This window comes from Lytechinus variegatus, chromosome 6 (genome assembly GCF_018143015.1).
Source record: "Lytechinus variegatus isolate NC3 chromosome 6, Lvar_3.0, whole genome shotgun sequence".
Classification (NCBI taxonomy): Eukaryota; Metazoa; Echinodermata; class Echinoidea; order Temnopleuroida; family Toxopneustidae; genus Lytechinus; species Lytechinus variegatus.
The window spans coordinates 14,996,233-15,015,632 of NC_054745.1; the positions used below are offsets into that span (position 1 = coordinate 14,996,233).

The 19,400-nt window shown below is 35.2% G+C and overlaps 1 protein-coding gene across 1 annotated transcript; it reads right to left on the reverse strand.

Moving 5' to 3' along the window:
* Window positions 1-5,571: 5,571 nt before the first annotated feature.
* Window positions 5,572-19,124, reverse strand: LOC121416885 (histone-lysine N-methyltransferase PRDM9-like). The gene is made up of 9 exons (XM_041610411.1): window positions 19,107-19,124; window positions 18,239-18,383; window positions 15,495-15,617; window positions 13,672-13,751; window positions 11,343-11,658; window positions 9,336-9,449; window positions 8,198-8,463; window positions 7,117-7,369; window positions 5,572-6,731 (listed from the first exon to the last, which is right to left on the reverse strand). Exons 1-9 carry the CDS (start codon window positions 19,122-19,124, stop codon window positions 5,656-5,658), a joined length of 2,391 nt encoding a protein of 796 aa, XP_041466345.1. The 3' UTR covers window positions 5,572-5,655.
* Window positions 19,125-19,400: the final 276 nt, after the last annotated feature.

Below are 19,400 nucleotides of genomic sequence, written 5' to 3' on the forward strand. Positions count from 1 at the left end.
ATTAGCTCTAAAACGCCAGAAAAGGCACACAGGCAACCTTACATGCCAATTCACATTTTCTAATGCGTCATTTTCAAAGAGAATCTGAACCGTAAAATTTAAATGAATATATATTTTTTTAATTATTTAAAGCATTGGTTGTGAAATTACATCCACAGTATAAACTTGCAACAAAATCACACCCTTTTAAACCTGACACGATTAAAAAATTGACTCGTACATTGCTATTCTTTTTTTTGGGGGGGTGGGGGTCCACTAGCGTGGTCAGAATCATTTTTTCATTATCTTATTTATTCATTTATTTTATATATTTATTCATTTATTTTTTTCATTCATTTATATTTTTCATGTATTCATTTATTTATCTATTTATTTTTATTATTATTTCTTTTTTGATAAATAAGTGGATAAATTTGATTCCATCATAGTTATCTTCATAAATGGCGATTTATTTTTAAAAATGAGCTGGCTACGATACCCTTCTCTGGTCAGATATGGAATGTCGGGTATAATAACCAATCCAATGGTAGTAAACATTCGACCCTCTAATTTCACGTTTGTTTTCATGAATATTTCAAAAGTGCCATTTTAACACGCAAGTATTTGGGAAATGTTTTACGCGCGTGACACCTGGGGAGCGTTTCATCAACATTTTTGTCCGACAAGTTGTCAGATCTGACATTTTCATACCATACGTAGAATAGCTGCTGGCATGTGACGTCACAAATCAAATAATTGAAATTCTAATATTTTTTTATTCTTTGATTGATTTTTCTCAAACCTTCGGCAATATTTTTAATCACTTTTTCTGCTATTCTTACAATCAACTTTTAACCTTTTAATCAACCTTTAACACCCTATCCAAAATAAATTGCAGTTTCTGTATTATAAAGTAACTCTGCTTACTTTATTTCAGATCCATCAACAAGCATTTCCTTTAAGAAAATTGATGCATTAAATCATCTACACTATACAAACAAGAGGAGTATAATGCGCATTCGTAATTCTGTAGCTTCGTTATTCCGAAGGTTCGTAAGACAGAAAACGAAATGAGGTTCGTAATTCCGAAGATTCGTTAGTCAGAAAACAAAGTGAGGTTCGTAATTCCGAAGGTTCGTTAATCCGAAAACGAAATGAGGTTCGTTAGACCGAAATTGTATTGATTAACGAACATTATTTCGTTTTCGGATTAACGAACTTAGGAACAGCGAATCTTATTTCGTTTTCGGACTAACGAACCTTCGGAACATCGATCCTTATTTCGTTTTCGGATTATCGAACCTTCCGAATAACTAACCTTCCGAATAACGCCACAAATGTTCGGATTAACGAACCCTTTTATGTTTTACGGATTAACGAACCTCGAGGTGTAGGCAATTTACATGTTTCGGAATTACGAACCTTCGGAATAAAGAATCTTCGGAATTACGAAGTGTAACCGTATTTTGGATAGAAGGAATAAGAGACTTACCCATTTTTTGAAGTGTAATTATACTTTTATTTTGTTCTTTGATCTACCTATTTTTACTTCATATCCACCTCCTTTTCTAACCCTTGTTCACTTCTTGAAAATCACTTAGCTGATGGCAGCGCACGCACAATTGAGATGAGCTTGACTTCTGATATGCCTCAAACATTTGTTTCTCGTTAAAAGTTTCTCAGCCATGTACACATACGTAATGGAAGATAAATTTAAGATTATTAAGTTATGACATCTCTGCAGTTTCAAGTCTAATAGCTATTACTGAAGCAAAGAAAACACAATTTGTTTTTCAGGCAAACACACACTGAAGTTAAACTACACATACTTTTTAAACCTTATTTCTTGTTTAGGATCATATTTTCCTCCCATTTTGAACGAATCTTACTATATCTGATGTTATTGGATGTCGGCTATGCTACCCCTCCTCTCTTTCTACATTCCCAAATGATCACCCCTCGCACTTCGTTCTTAAAGGGGAATGAACAAATAGGCTTGTGTAGAAACAGAAAAATCAAAGAATAAGAATAAAGAAAGTTTGAGGAAAATCAGACAAATAATGAGAAAGTTATGAGCATTTGAATATTGCAATCACTAATGCCATGGAGATCCTCCCATTGGCAATGCGACAAGGATGTGTGATGTCACTGATGAACAACTTTCCCTTTGGTGGACTATAAAATACCCTCAAAATGTCTCTTTTTGCTTTTTCTTATGATGATACAAACTCTCTATCCATGATGTATTCTTAAAAAATATGTATTACATGCCCTCATGTAGAAAGAACACGTGATCTATGGATAGATGTGATAAAAGAGGCAATTCAAGTGAAATATATACTAAAGTAATAGGTAGAGTTGTTCACAAGTGACATCACACATCTTTGTCACATTGCCAATTTGCTATCTCCATAGCATTAGTGATCGCAATATTCTAATGCTCATAACTTTCTTATTATTTGTCCGAATATTCTCAAACTTTCACTGATCTGTTTCTTTGACTTTTCGGTTTTCACACAAGCTATCTTGTTCCAATGGTTTCATTCTCCTTTAAGTCTACCCCCCCCCCCCCCGATGATGCACAATTAAATAAGTAGACAACGCTACATGATATAACTGGTATCTCAACTCTTGTTAAAACCATTTAATTGTTTTGGAAGTTTTCCTAACGAGTAGTCTCCAACAATTTTGTAAACAGGCTAGAAACTGTAATTATTGTAAACGAGCACATATATGGAACATCAACTTTTCTTGTTTGTTTTTTTGTAACACATAAATATTGAAATTCAATCAAATCGTCGCACGCACCACAAACCGTTCTCTCTGTGCACTTCGATGCGAAAGTTAGTTTTGCAGAGAACGCATTTAAAAAAAAGGTTATTTAAAACCAGCAATAAGTGCACCTACTAGGAGAGCAAATTATTTACCGGTGTCTTTGTTCGATAGTTCAGGTTCCTAAGTTTCATCCCGTATCTTTACATTTTCTTGAAGTGAATTATTTATACCACATTGGGCATCGTAACAGAGAGGATGGTTCGTGGTGAAATCGCGAGGCGCGATAACGCACTCTATCTGCGCAGAGAGGACGGTTCGTGGTGCAAACGGCGAAATGTGTATATGATTATTTTTTGCACAAATGAACAGTATTCACCTAATATCAATGAAATATAGGAGCTTTTTAAGAATAAAAGGCAACTTTCACAAAACAATGGCAACTGCATTATTACTGAATGCAAATAACATAAATACATCACTCTATAATTATACATTTCAAATATCATATTGCTCAGATAAAATGACTTTATATTATACTTTCAATAATGCTGTAATTTTGAATGAGGAATGTATATATAACTTATTAAATAAGAATAACACCTAACACTTATAGCTTAAACACAATATTTACAGAGAACCTTATCAGCAACTCCAAACCTTTATAGAAGTCAACACATGGTGGCGCTACACAAAACGAAGACAAACTGCTATATGGTATTCAACAGATAAATAATATAGAAAAAAAATTATTACACTTATTATACTTTTAGAGTTTACATTTTTTTATTCTGCTGAGCATGCACTGAAATATTGAACTTATTCTTAATGTGTAGTATAAGCTATAGGAGTAATCAAAGCACAGTACAATATGTACCATACATGTATAGCGCCTACCATGGCTACCGTATCCCATTAGAATTGTTCATATAGTCTGCCATCAACAATCAGAATTGTAATCATTTCCGCATTCATTTCTTGCACTTTATTCTTCACTAAGGGGGTCCCGTTGCATAATAGTTTTTATGGTAACTTTGCCAACCAACGGTAACTACCATGATATGACCCACCAACAGCCAATCAAAATCAAGGATTTCATGGTAGTTACCATTCAATAGCAAAGTTAACATAATAGTGTCTCTTATACAACAGGCCCCTGGGGTATTATAGTAAAGGTCTATTTCCATACATGTTTCTATGGTTCAGCTTGGGAAACAAGGCCCCAGAACGATGCATTTAGGGTTCTGTTTGTTTGTTGTTGCTTTTTCGCCGTTGTTAGTTAGTTAGTTCGCCGAAAGTAGATTATATACAATACATACATCATTAAACATGCTAAATGTTTCAAATACTTTTGTCATCTTCAGAATTCAGTTTGGCTTATTATGTCTAATTCTGTGTGATTAACCTTGTTAGGTGAAATTCAATTCAATGTATTCAGCCCCCAGGATTCAAGCATAAAAATATGTGTATACAAAATATACACAGTACATAACTATGCAATAAATAAAACAAAATATGGCTAGGACTATAAAAAGCAAACTGCTTGCAGAGAATGGTCACAAAAAAATAAGACAGCATTGCTAGATGGCAGTCAATGACATCTTTAGCAAAGATCGCCCTGTAGTAATGTTAGACATCAAAGCTTACAGACTCAATTTTCTGCTCAATAGTATAGACACCATTTAAACATAGAATTGGTTGATACATTTTGTGACTTGTGTGAAAATTTGTACATATTTTGAAGGAAGAGATGATCCATTGAAAATGCTATCAAACAAAATATTCAAACATGCTTTATCTGATGGGCTGAAAATTAGGTTTAAATAAATGTACTAAACTACTCCTCATTCTTTTTCCAAATGGAAATCTAGCGTATATATACAATAATACACAACTTAAGTACAAAATACATTTAACATTTAGGAAAGATCAAAAACTTAGATTATGCATTAAATACTTTTGTAATAACATATTTTTTTTAAAGCTTTCAACACCATTTTGAACACATTTACAAATGTCTGGCAAAAGCCTGAAATAATTTAGAACACTTCTATGATAAAATTCTATTTACATTTATCAGTCATCTCATACAAATCAATTAATGTTGTTTCTCAAAAAAAAAAGAATCATCTCCCTCTTTTCGAACGAATTGAAGATAACAGTATTAAATTGTAAATATGAATATAATGTACCTCTTTCTGTTATTTTTTTTTTTTGGGGGGGAATCAATGCTAGCAAATTCTTTGATTTCTATTAAACATTGCATTTCAAATAAACTACACGTTAAGGACGCACTGAATTGAATGTAATAAGTACATGCAATGCAGTATTTTCAATGTAACATAGGACGGATACAGTATATCAGTAGGACATTGTTTTAGTGAAATTTACATCTAACATGTAAACTACAACGGATGTTAATTTCAGCTGAAATATACACTGTAATTTACAAACGTTTTGAATTTACACCTGTAAAATTGGTATTTCATCAAGAACAAACAAACAAATGGGTAAAGAGTGTACTCATGTACATGTATTCAAATGCTATTATCATTAGTCCATCAAACCATAGAGGTAAAAAGACTCCTTGATTAAACAGGTGTGGATCAGACAAGAAGAAACTTCTATATCCTATTCAGATTACTAGTACATGAAAATGGAAATGCATTACATCAATATTCAAGATAAAAGAGGAACTATTTCTTGTGGATAGTGTAACTTTACTAGTAATAATTCAGAAGTATAGATATATATTTATGTCACACAAATTTAGAAATTTCAAATAAAGTTTAAACTTTATTAAACTTTATTAAACAATATATACAAACATCAGTTTACCTTAGATATTTAGTGACAATTTCAGAGCATTCATTAATTCAAGAGTTCATCATCATAAATCAAAACTTAGATTTCATTGGTTTTGATGTTACTTATTTCTGACTGCTTAGGTTTCTTATTGCACTGTGTGTTTGCACCTTGACACTTTGATATATGCACTCTTAAATTACTTCTAACATTATATGCTTTACCACATTGATCACATACATAGGGCTTCTCACCTGTATGGATTCGTTTATGTATTGTGAGAATATCTTCAACATTAAATGCCTTACCACATTGATCACATACATAGGGCTTCTCACCTGTATGGATTCGTTTATGTGTTGTGAGATTATGTTCATGATTAAATGCCTTACCACATTGATCACATACATAGGGCTTCTCACCTGTATGGATTCGTTTATGTGTTGTGAGATTATGTTCACGATTAAATGCCTTACCACATTGATCACATACATAGGGCTTCTCACCTGTATGGATTCGTTTATGGTATGTGAGATGATGTTCACGATTAAATGCCTTACCACATTGATCACATACATAGGGCTTCTCACCTGTATGGATTCGTTTATGTGTTGTGAGATGAGATTCAGAAATAAATGCCTTACCACATTGATTGCATACATGGTGCTTTGCACCTGTATGAATGTATTTATGTCTTGGTGGATTTTGATTATTTCTACACAGCCCTTCACATATATGGTTCTCTTTATTTTTTGAAAGCAGACCATGGAGCTCCTTAAATTTTCTATTACCAGCATTAGCATTTTCATCTTTGTTTACATTTTCAAATTTACCAGGAAGACTTGTCTGTACAAGTATTTCATCATTATTAATGCTTTTCTTCTCAGCACTACAAGCATGTATAGAATCATTTGTAACTATACCATTTGACAAAGGATTGCTGGTATTATTCCTTATACCACTACCAGGCTTAATTCTCATCACTCTACTTATAGATTGAGTTGGTTTTTGTATTTCTCCTTTGATGAACTGTAGAATATCTTCCTTCGGTGTATCTGCTGTTGGAACAATACCACGATGACCATGTTTGTACTTGAGATGCCTTGCCAGGACAAGAGGAATAGCATAGAGAGATCCACAGTACTCACATCTATAGAGTCCAGAATCTAAAATGGCTACAGATGATGAGAAAATAAACACCCTTTTTAATAAAAATAAACAATTGACTACAATTGCTATAATTATATACATGTATTTGAAAATGATACCAAAAGTGTAATCTTTGAATGGTGGATTTATACCAATTATTACATTACATTAGAAAGTACAAAGATTATTACATTGAAATTCTCGGAATAAGGAACAACTATTGCTTTGAGTGTTGAAAATTTGAATTGATTACTAAGTCATTATTTATTATTCCAATTTTATTTCATTGTGTTTCATTGTATATTGACAGAGACTATTTAATATTTTGATTTAAAAGACTTTTGGTTGATAAATGTAAACTCTGATAAGAAATTCCTAATGTGACTGATAAGAAAGTTTCCAATCAATTACCTGATTCAACAGTTAGTTTATTGAGCTGTGATGTGATACCAAGATCCTTCGCATACTGCTCCCCATAGTAGACCAGTAGCTCCCTTCCTGGACAGATTGGTTTGAAGGTACGATAGTAGATCTCACCAAGGTACTGAAATGCTACAAGGTTCTGTTCGCCTTCATTGCGTGCACAGTTGATGTATCTCATCCAGTTGCCCGTCAGCTCACTGTTGCTGTCAACATAGTGGTGGGGTTTACCCTCTGTGCAGATCTGCAATGTATGGATGTAATATGCAGAATATTATAACTGTTGAAAAGTTTTGAATAAGATTCAACTAAATAATTATTTCACATAGTATATAGTGTTCAATAGCACAGACATTCTTATTTATCATTGGTAGACACTTCAATTATATTTTCAAGCGATTCAAGAAGGCAGAAGGTATGATGCTTGAAGCCTAAGTATCTAGGTCTCTTATGCCTCCATGGCATGCTGGGGATCAAACTCATGACCTATTCATGTGGAAGGCCCTATATCACCGAGTCACCATGACCATGACATGAGCATGCATTGAAGTAAACCATTTTAGTGCAAATATCCCATTAATGCTTCCTTCAGGCATTTTTTTTATTTACCTTTTCGGGGAGTATTTTTTGCACCAACTTAATTACTGAATAAATCAGCAAGATTGGACATGCTTCAACATTACAATGAATAGGGATTTTTCTGGGATCCTACTCTGAGTTTCCAGGCCTCTTCTAGGGCCGGTTTCATAAAGGACTTGCAACTGTTCTAACTTTGCCATTATGGCAACAACCATGGCAACAGGGCTCAGCAGCCAATCAAAATCAAGGTTACCATGGTATTTGCAATAATGGCAAAGTTACAACAGTTGCAACTCTTTATGAAATGAGCCCCTGATCATTTAAGGGGCTAAATCGGCCCAGTGTATTGTCCCCTTGGTTTCTAGTTTCTTCTGGTAACAAAATGAGCAAGGCCTGCTCTCATGTAAAATTGAGCCTGATTGGAATAGCAGTGTATACATCAAAGAAAATATCACATATAGCTAGATAGAAAAAAGAGTGAAAAAAAATATACCTCCCAAGAATATCCACTGTCATATCCAGTCTCAAGGTCCACAATGTCACCATCGTAGGGACCAAACCGATGTCCTTTAGGAATGAACTTGGTAGCAAAGACTCCCTTACCAGCCCCTGGTATTGATGACTGCTTGACAAGTAGACCATCTGGTAGAGTCTTTATTGCTCTGTCCTTACAGCCTTTAGGGATGGGGTTGTCCTTGATGATGGTGAGGGGGTGTTTGGAGCACTCGCCCTCAAAGACCTCATGACAATCCTCACAATCTAAAAGAGACACATAAGAAAATAAAAACATCAGTAAATGTAGTATAATCACCGAGTTAAAAATACAAGGATACATCTCAGTAGAGTTTATTCTGGTGTGGATAATGTTCGATGATTGTAAGATGTTTGGAGCACTCGCCCGATCAAGGAACTCATGACAATCCTCGCAATCTAGAAAAGATATGTAGGAAATTATGAACATTATTAAAGGTAGTAGAATCACTGAAGTAACATACAAGAATTCATCTCAGTAGAGGTGGGTGATCCTCGATGTTGGTGAGAGGATATTTGGAACACTCGCCCTCAAAAGACTGCATGACATTCCTAACTATCTGAAAAAAGAGAAGAAACTATGAGTGTTAATAAATTAGAAAGGAGGAATAAACTGGAGAATTTGATGGACCCATTTATCAGAGAGGCATTACCTTTATTTGCGTAATAAGGAATCAAAACTTAAATAAGAGGGAGAGGGGATGAAGTGAACTTGGACGAATGCATTTGTTGAAAACCAAGGTACAATATTATTTTATTACTTTTCAGTACCAAGAACTTATTCATTCATTTGAAACTCAGATGCTAACTCAATGAAATAATCTGACTTAATCACAGATCTAGACAACTACTTTCTTTGAGTTCATTTACAAGTATTGTGGCTACAACTATGAGTCTATCTACCTCTTTGTAACTCTTCCAGATTGCTATTCTAAGGGGGAGGTAACTATATTGTCTGGCCACTTGTTCTAATGTAAATTAATTCATTTAAATATAATAATCACCATCAGGAACATTGTCTTCTTCCAGGTCACTACTCTACGAGGGTATTAATATATCATAATCTGGGAATTAGTTCTAATGTAAATTAATTCACTTACAGATATAATGATCATCATCAGGTACATCTTCTTCTTTATAGCACTTCCGGGTCACAGATCTACGAGGATATCTAGATTGTCGTGGAGACGATTGAGGTTGTGCCTTCCTTGCTTCTGAAATAATTATGCAAATTTTTACATTCATTTCTACCATTAACTAAGGATTTCTACTTTAACTCAATATTCTGATCATCAAATGAAAATAATTGGTAAAAATTTTTTATGTGTTGTTTTATTCTGAATTAGAATCATTTTTACTGCGCGTGGCATGCACTGCTACTATTCTGATCTGCAATTCTACAAAACTTTACAATCTGCTAAATTAAAAATAACACAACGTAAAATGTCTCAAGAATTTTGCAAATTAATATATGTGTTGAAACGAACATGAAATATGGAGTCGATAAAATGAATAGTGTAACATTGAGGATATAGATAAGTACTTAATCCGACAAAAAGTATTCAACAAGTGGAATGCCTCTGGCCGTCTCACCTGCATCACGCGGTTCAATATAGCAGCAGTGCTGACTTTGAATACTACTCTAACTCGCACAAGATGTTCAGTGATACATGGTTACTCTTATGTCCACTTTTTATGAACTAGACCAATAAACTTACAGAGATATGATGGTTATTCACCAAAAAACCCCAACATGGCCAAAGTTCATTGACCTTACATGACCTTTGACCATGATCATGTGACCTGAAACTCAAACAGGATATTCAGTGATACTTGATTACTCTTATGTACAAGTTTCATGAATCAGATCCATAAACTTTCAAAGTTATGATGGTAATTCAACAGATACACCCAATTCGGCCAAAGTTCATTGACCTTTGACCTTGGTCATGTGACCTGAAACGTGCACAGGATGTTCAGTGATACTTGATTACTCTAATGTCCAAGTTTAATGAACTAGCCCAATAAACTTCCAAAGTTATGATGGTAATTCATCAGATACCCCCGATACGGCCAAAGTTCATTGACCCTAATGACCTTTGACCTTAATCATGAGACCTGAAACTTGCACAAAATTTTCAGTGATGCTTGATTACTATTATGTCCAAGTTTCATGAATCAGATCCATAAACTTTCAAAGTTATGATGGGAATTCAACAGATATCCCCAATTCGGCCAAAGTTCATTGACCCTAAATGACCTTTGACCTTGGTCATGTGACGTGAAACTCATGTAGGATGTTCAGTGATACTTGATTAACCTTATGTCCAAGTTTCATGAACTAGGTCCATATATTTTCTAAGTTATGATGACATTTCAAAAACTTAACCACAGGTTAAGATTTCGATGTTGATTCCTCCAACATGGTCTAAGTTCATTGACCCTAAATGACCTTTGACCTTGGTTATGTGACATGAAACTCTAATAGGATGTTCAGTAATACTTGATTAACCTTATGGCCAAGTTTCATGAACTAGGTCCATATACTTTCTAAGTTATGATGTCATTTCAAAAACTTAACCTCAGGTTAAGATTTGATGTTGACGCCGCCGCCGCCGTCGGAAAAGCGGCGCCTATAGTCTCACTTTGCTTCGCAGGTGAGACAAAAATCTATAATAATGATAATAATGAGACTTGTAAAGCGCCAAATTCACTCTGTAGAGTGCTCAAGGCACATAAAGAGCTAAGAGTTAAAAAGCAAAGTTTTTAGAAGATTTTTGAAAGTTTCGACAGAGGTAAATATTTTTATGTCTTCAGGAAGGCTATTCCACAAAGTGGGGCATGCAAAAGCAAATGATCTTTCCCCCAAGTTTTTGAAACTTTCGGAATAACAAGTAAGCCAGAGGTGGATGAGCGCAAAGATCTGCCTGGTCTGTAGTGATTGGTAAATGAAAGACTGTATTGTGGTGCTGATCCACGAATACCATGAAAGGCAAGTAACAAAATCTTAAAGATAATCCGGTTTTATTTTTATTCTATCATAGAAGGGCTTCCCCTGAAAATATATCCCTGGTTGCAGGTTACATGCAAATGGAAGTTTTTCTTACGAGACATAGACTTTGCCTTTCCACCAGCTCGCCCGCCAACTTTCATACAAGATGATTTGGATTGCTTGGGAGTCTGATCACCTCCTGGAGAACACTTTGCTAAGGTTTGCTCAGTCTTCTGATCACATGACCGAGTGTTGAGATCACCTGACCGGTCTCCCTGATCACCTGATGATGTTGGATTGGTTTGAGTCTGGGTAGCTTCATCATAGTCCTTCCATTCAAGAAGATCAATGATTCGCTCGCCTCCGATATGTTGAGCATCATCAAGCGGATTGCCATCATCATCATACACAGTCCCTGATGTTACAGTGTGCTATGAAAGAGAGAGAGATTATGATGGATAACAGGAAAGAGAGGGAGAGAGAGAGAGGAAAGAAAGAGGAAAAAATAAGTTGTTACAACAAAGAATCATTGAAACAAGTAAAATTGTAACAAATATCAATTTAAAGTGATTGGTTAACATTGGTTTGACTTTTAAAAAATCTGAGCTAGAAGGTCACACTTGTCACCTGTGTCTGTGATATGTTACAAAAATGAAGCCCAGAAAAAATTGTGTTCGAAAATAATTATTTAGTGCTTCAAAAATTGAAATATAAAGTGAACGGAAACACCATCTTAATTTCATCCCATACACTTACGTGTACTATTTAGGTGTCTATAAGACGCCTATTTACAAAATCGGGGTTTGCCTTGTAGTTTTCGCTTTTCATTCTCAATAATGGTTGTTTTCAGGGTTTATTAGTTCTAATACATGCACTTGTACACATGTTTCATCTTGGTTTGAGAATTTTTTAAATCGGCTGCTCACAAAGTTAAACAATACCTTTAATATTGACATTTTGTTTCACACATGAAGTTCCTTCTTGTCAACTGCAATTTCTAGCATCATTAATAAAAATATAATTTAGTATTACCTGTGATATTTTTATTATTGAAGTCTAGTACAAATTTTAGCACAGGAGCAAAGAGGTCAACTACCTGTTCTTAGACTTTGCATGTTACATTAATGACACCTTGGTGATGTGACCTATTAGTGATAAAGTGCAAATGGCTTATAATCCACGAAGACTTTTTTACTTTCCTAGCGTATAACCGAACCAATGCTGGGGTTGCAGAATGGTTTGCGAGTTATGGCATTGAGGGCTGACAATACAAATAACAAGTGGAATGCCTCTGGCCGTCTCACCTGCATCACGCGGTTCAATATAGCAGCAGTGCTGACTTTGAATACTACTCTAACTCGCACAAGATGTTCAGTGATACATGGTTACTCTTATGTCCACTTTTTATGAACTAGACCAATAAACTTACAGAGATATGATGGTTATTCAACAAAAAACCCCAACATGGCCAAAGTTCATTGACCTTACATGACCTTTGACCTTGATCATGTGACCTGAAACTCGCACAGGATGTTCAGTGATACTTGATTACTCTTATGTACAAGTTTCATGAATCAGATCCATAAACTTTCAAAGTTTTGATGGTAATTCAACTGATACACCCAATTCGGCCAAAGTTCATTGACCTTTGACCTTGGTCATGTGACCTGAAATGCGCACAGGATGTTCAGTGATATTTGATTACTCATATGTCCAAGTTTAATGAAGTAGACTAATAAACTTTCAAAGTTATGATGGTAATTCAACAGAAACCCCCGATTCGGCCAAAGTTCATTGACCCTAAATGACCTTTGACCTTAATCATGAGACCTGAAACTTGCACAAAATATTCAGTGATGCTTGATTACTATTATGTCCAAGTTTCATGAATCAGATCCATAAACTTTCAAAGTTATGATGGGAATTCAACAGATATCCCCAATTCGGCCAAAGTTCATTGACCCTAAATGACCTTTGACCTTGGTCATGTGACGTGAAACTCATGCAGGATGTTCAGTGATACTTGATTGACCTTATGTCCAAGTTTCATGAACTAGGTCCATATATTTTCTAAGTTATGATGACATTTCAAAAACTTAACCTCAGGTTAAGATTTCGATGTTGATTCCTCCAACATGGTCTAAGTTCATTGACCCTAAATGACCTTTGACCTTGGTCATGTGACATGAAACTTTGATAGGATGTTCAGTAATACTTGATTAACCTTATGGCCAAGTTTCATGAACTAGGTCCATATACTTTCTAAGTTATGATGTCATTTCAAAAACTTAACCTCAGGTTAAGATTTGATGTTGACGCCGCCGCCGCCGTCGCCGCCGCCGTCGGAAAAGCGGCGCCTATAGTCTCACTCTGCTTCGCAGGTGAGACAAAAACATGATCAGATGGCCTTTTTATGGCCCTGCATTGCACTTTTTAATACTTACTGGCTTGGCAACAGGCTGTTTCTTTCTAGTAACTGGCTTGTTTGGTTTGACAGGATTTTTAAATGGTGCATTGAAAGTTCCTAGACATCAATATAACCAAAAAAAACTACTATGATTAAAAAAATGAGTAATGACATAATATATAGTGTTTGTGTTATGTGTATACCTTAATATCTTTAGCAAAAACACATTAGTAACTTAATATCTTTGGTAAAGGCACTTGGGTAACTTAAAATCTTTAGTAGAAAACACATAAGTATCTAAATATCTTTAGTAGAAAGCACACAAGTAGGTCAACATCTTTAGTAGAAAACACATAAGTATATCAATATCTTTAGTAGAAAGCACACAAGTAGGTCAACATCTTTAGTAAAAAACATGTATCTTAATATCTTTAGTAGAAAGCACACGAGTGAGTTAACATCTTTAGTAGAAAGCACATGAGAAGCCTAATATCTTTTGTAGAAAGCACACAAGTAGGTCAACATCTCTAGTAGAAAACACATAAGTATCTTAATATCCTTAGTAGGAAGCACACGAGTGAGTTAACATCTCTAGTAGAAAACACATGAGAAACCTAATATCTTCAGTAGAAAGCACTTGAGTATCTTAATATCTTAAGTAGAAAGCACATGAGTATCTTATCTTTAGTAGAAAGCACATGGCTATCTTAATATCTTTAGTAGAAAGCACTTGAGTATCTTGATATCTTTAGTAGAAAGCACTTGAGTATCTTGATATTTTTATTAGAAAGCACTTGAGTATCTTAATATCTTTAGAAGAAAGCACTTGAGTATCTTAATATCTTTAGTAGAAAGCACTTGAGTATCTTGATATCTTTAGTAGAAAGCACATTGCTATCTTAATATCTTTAGTAGAAAGCACTTGAGTATCTTTAGTAGAAAGCACATGGCTATCTTAATATATTTAGTAGAAAGCACTTGAGTAACTTGATATCTTTAGTAGAAAGCACATGAGTTAGTTAACATGTTTAGTTAAACGCACATTGATAAGTGAACATCTTTAGTAAAAAGCACAGGAGAAACTTAATATTTTCAGTAGAAAGAATATGAATAGTAAGTTAATATCTTTAATTGAAAGCACATGAGTAATGAATTATCTTTAGTTGAAAGCATGTTAATAAGTCAACATCTTTAAAAGCACAGGAGTAGTTTTAATATCTACGGAGTCTTTATAGTGCCATCGACTTGACAACATAAAGTCGACTTATACAAATTTATGTCGACATGGTGAGATACGCTAATTCGACTTATAAAAATTTATATGTTGACATGGTGAGATCCTGTCAAGTTGTTTTATAAAACAATATATGTCAACATGTCAAGATATGAGGTGTCCAAGGCCCTGTGAGAGTCCAAATATCTCGCCAACTTGATATACATGTATAACTTTTTTAAGTCAACTTGGTAAGATAACGTATCTCGCCATGTACATGTAGACATACCCGGTATTACCTTTTATAAGTCGATTATTATTTCGACATGTCGTCAAGTCAATGGCACTCTAAAGGCTCCGTAAATATCTTTAGTAGAAAGCATTTGGGTATCTTAAAATTTTAGTAGAAAGCACATGAGTATCTTTATATCTTTGGTGGAGAGCATTTATAACTGAGCTCAAATATTTAGTAGAAAACTTACAGTAGGTTACCAATGGCAAATATAGTAAATATTCTAATAGAAGAAATGGCAAATGCAGGTCATATTGTAGATTGTAGACTGCATAGAAGCATGTGGATAACCAGAGGCAGAGACTGATATTATTTTTTTAGACCTTTAGTTTACTCTTAGTATACATATTGTTACCTCTCGACTTTTTCTTTGCCCTTTTTGGTTTCCATTCCTCATCCTCACTATCGCTCTCTTCAACGATCTGTTTCTTTCTCCCACGACGAGGTCGCATAAATTCTGGGGGACCCACATCAAGTCCTGTGTAAAAGAAGTGTAATGGGTTAAAGTATGACATTAAATACCAGTAAAGGGCACATTTGGTCGTGCATGAATGGTAGACTGAATACAGATATGTGGATAACCGAAGCTGGACAGATAAGTAAGGGCACATCTAGACCTGCATGAATAGAAAATAGAATGTGCAAATCAATTCTTCATTTAAATTTATGCTCTCAAGTTAATAATTTATTCAATAATAAGGTCTTCACTGAGAAAAATTGAATGTCATTTTGTCCTCACTTTCAAAAGGGGGTTTTGATTATGCCTCTCAAAGGGGTGGGGGCATGGGCTGGATGCGCGTTTCCGTTTTACACCCTGGCGAAGGCATTTTCCGGAAAAGTAGCCAAAAAGCGACTAGTGAAGAGTCTACGTCTACGTTTGTTTACATCAGCTGGGCGCGCGATCCAAAGTCCGCACCGAAGTTATCCGCAGAACATACCGTACTTGGAAATGCAGCTGAGCTTATACTTTCCAGGTTCAATAAGAATGTTTGCCTTGATCATTTGCCTTGCCGATTTGCTGATGTCTGCCTTTCTCTCTATCTGTCTATATATCTATCTCTCAAATTCTATCTCTATCTATCTATGTAACTGCAGTATCTATCTATCTAATAATCTTCTCTGTCTCTCTCATTCTTTATCTAACATCTATCTATCTCAAATTCTCTATCTCTCTATATACCCATCGATCCATCTGTCTGTCTCTCTATTTTTCTCTCTCTACGTACCTATGTAACTACAGTATCTATCTGTTAATTTGTCGCTCTTCTCTCTCATTCTTGATCTATCTGACATCTATCTATCTCTCTATCCATCTGTCTGTCTTTCTCTATTTCTCTCTATCTATTTTTTAACTAGAGTATCTATCTATCTGTTAATTTGTCTATCTTCTCTGTCTCTCTCATTCTTTATCTTTCTATCTATCTAACATCTATCTATCTGTCTCTCAAATTCTCTCTCCTTCTCTAGCATCATTCTGTCTGTCTTTTTTCTCTCTTTCTCTTCGTCCGTCCATATTTCTATCTACAGCATCTCTCTCCCTCTCTCTCCTTCTCTCTCTCCCCCTCTCCCTCTATATATCGACCTCTCTGTCTCTCCCCCTCTCTCTATTTATCTATCTGTCCATCCATCTCTCCCTCTTTCTCTCTCTTTCTATCTATCTATCTATCCACCTCTCTCTCTCTCTATTTCTATCTATCTATCTATCTGTCTATCTTGTCTCTATCTATTTATCAGTCTTCTATATCTATCTTTCGGCAGCTTCTAAGTGTATCAATCCATCAAACTTCAATTTGTCTTTCCGTTATAAGTATAATATGTTTATTTTGATTTTGTCTGTCATTCTATTCATTTAGTTAATAATTTATTTTTAGGAAAAAAAAACTATAAACAACGCGACTGCAAAAGCATGTTCGGATTTCACTCCTGACTGCCGCTCTCTCTGTACATGAAGTGCCGAGGAACTCCCTGCTCTGATCAGTAACTGTGCAAATTGCATGCGGTGGTGGACTCGCCTGTGTCGCACGCTGCATGCAACCAGCGACGTGTGTAGACTCTTCACTAGTCGCTTTTTGGCTACTTTTCCGGAAAATGCCTTCGCCAGGGTGTAAAACGGAAACGCGCGGGCTGGATGACCCCCCCCCCCTCGATCTGCCACTGACACCTCTCTCTTTTTTATGTTCTTTTTTCTTTCCTGCTTTTTTTTCTTTTTGCCTTACAACCATCTCTGGTGATTTTACATGAAAAAATGATTTAAAATGGTAAGTTAATGTATGGATCTACCGTATACCATTGATCAATAAGAGTGCTAAGACAGTCAACTCTTTTTGGTCAACAGGGACGAATAAGAGTGCCAAATACATTATCCTTCTGTTTCCTGCCTGAAATTAAGACAAAGACTTTGTTAGAAATGACTTGGCACATATAATGACATGCACAGTATTAGCTAGGACAACAACATATGACTCTTTGAAACAATTGTGTTTCCTTAATTTTGAAAAAAATAAAGAGACTTTTGATTTCAAACAAGGTTTTATACCTAATCCAGGAAAATTTGGTATATTCCACCCATGTGGCATGAGAAAAACCTCAGCAACACTGGAAAATATTTAACAAGTATAATTTCATAGTATTCCGTTTTCCTTTAAAAATAATTAAATTGATTAAGGTGGTCTGACACTGCAGTCTTGACTTTATGTACAGTGCACATGGTGTTATAAACCAAGAAGATGGGTACACTTTCAAAGCTTGCAATCTACACTGTCAGAAAATTCATCCTTAAGTTAAAATTTAAAAAAAAATCCTGCAGTAGAGTACAGTAGTCTTGAGAACACCTGTAATTCTACCAGATTGCATAATCTTACAGGAAATTGGTATTTGGTGTATGGAACCTTACAAATTTCTTTTAATAAAACACCCTTTTCCCCTTTTTAAACAGACCTGTTCTGTTAAATTGCAGAAAATTCCTGGTTTATAAATTTACAGAATGATTCTGTTACTGCTTTTTGCAAAATCTTCTTTCTTTTTTCTGTAAAATCAGGGTTTTTTAACAGTGTATTCATCAGACTTCAGTCTAGAATTAAATCACAGTGGTCAACTCACCGACTTCGATCATCATCTCATAGTTCTCCTTGATATTCTTGAGACGTAGTTTTTCATAGTCACTGGTTTCTGCCCATTCCTTTGCTGTGAAGTAAGCCTGGACGGCTGAATAATCGTCGGTTGCTGGTAATGGCATGGCTGGTAACTATGGGAAATCGTAAAAAGGAAAGATACAAATCTAACAAAGAGGGATATCTATACTGCAGGATTCTGCCTATTGATTGGCTGTGAAGCAAGCCTTCAGAAACTTAAGTTATGAAAGGAAAACGAACAGGACAGAACTTTCCTTTTTTTCCAGTTTGTACCTCGCATAAAAATATAGGCCTAGGCTATAGTATGATGGGGGGACCTAAAGCTATGTACTTTGTTTTCACACAATAAAAACTGTCCCAATTTTTATATTTCAACAAAATATATTTCACTAATTTGTGGCAAACATTCTAAAGATCATAAACCAAGAGAAAAATATCGCAAAACTCACTAATACGAAAATCCCGCTGTGTTTTCCGAACACCTCTTGATTTTGCGATGTAGAAGGGGTCCTAAAGCTACGCACTTGATTTATCATGCAAATAAATAGTACTTTCTGTGCCTCAATTTCTAAAATATATTATAGAATGAAATGAAATTAAAGCGAATATAACTACAAAATTCCAAACAGTTGTTTTTATGTTGGTTTTCTCTGCATTTAGAGATTTACGGCAGCCTCTGTAGAAAAAATTGAATAGGAATCGTTCTTCACTCTGCAGTCACAGTTCCAAACACATACATGTAGTGCGCATAATTGCCATAAAAACTGCATGCGCGATGAGTGGTGCGTAGCTTTGGCTTTGCCTTTAGGACCCGCGCAGCTTTTAGGACTACATACCAGTACCGGTACCACCATATCACCATTAGGCCTACCCCATTTTGGAGAGATAGGCCTACATGTACCGAGACCAAAAGCTTCAGTCTCTGTATTTTGGTTGTTCCGCTGAACTACGTTGGCTCCACTCACCATACATAGACTGAAGAGCTTAGGGGCCCGTGGCTACAGACAACGTATAGTGAACTAGCGTTTTATAGATCGCGATTTAAAACTGTTTTTTTTAGCGAAATTTAGTTTCATGGTTTCCATTATCATGGAAATATAAATAACTTACGTAATTGCATACCTTGGACC

Bases quoted from the DNA above. Each gene is read 5' to 3' on its own strand.
- LOC121416885 (XM_041610411.1), bottom strand. The intron at 15,618-18,238 runs GTGAGTTGACCA...TCTTTTACACAG, and splicing joins TGAGATGATGATCGAAGTCG to GACTTGATGTGGGTCCCCCA. The intron at 9,450-11,342 runs GTAAGAAAAACT...TAATTATTTCAG, and splicing joins AAAGGCAAAGTCTATGTCTC to AAGCAAGGAAGGCACAACCT.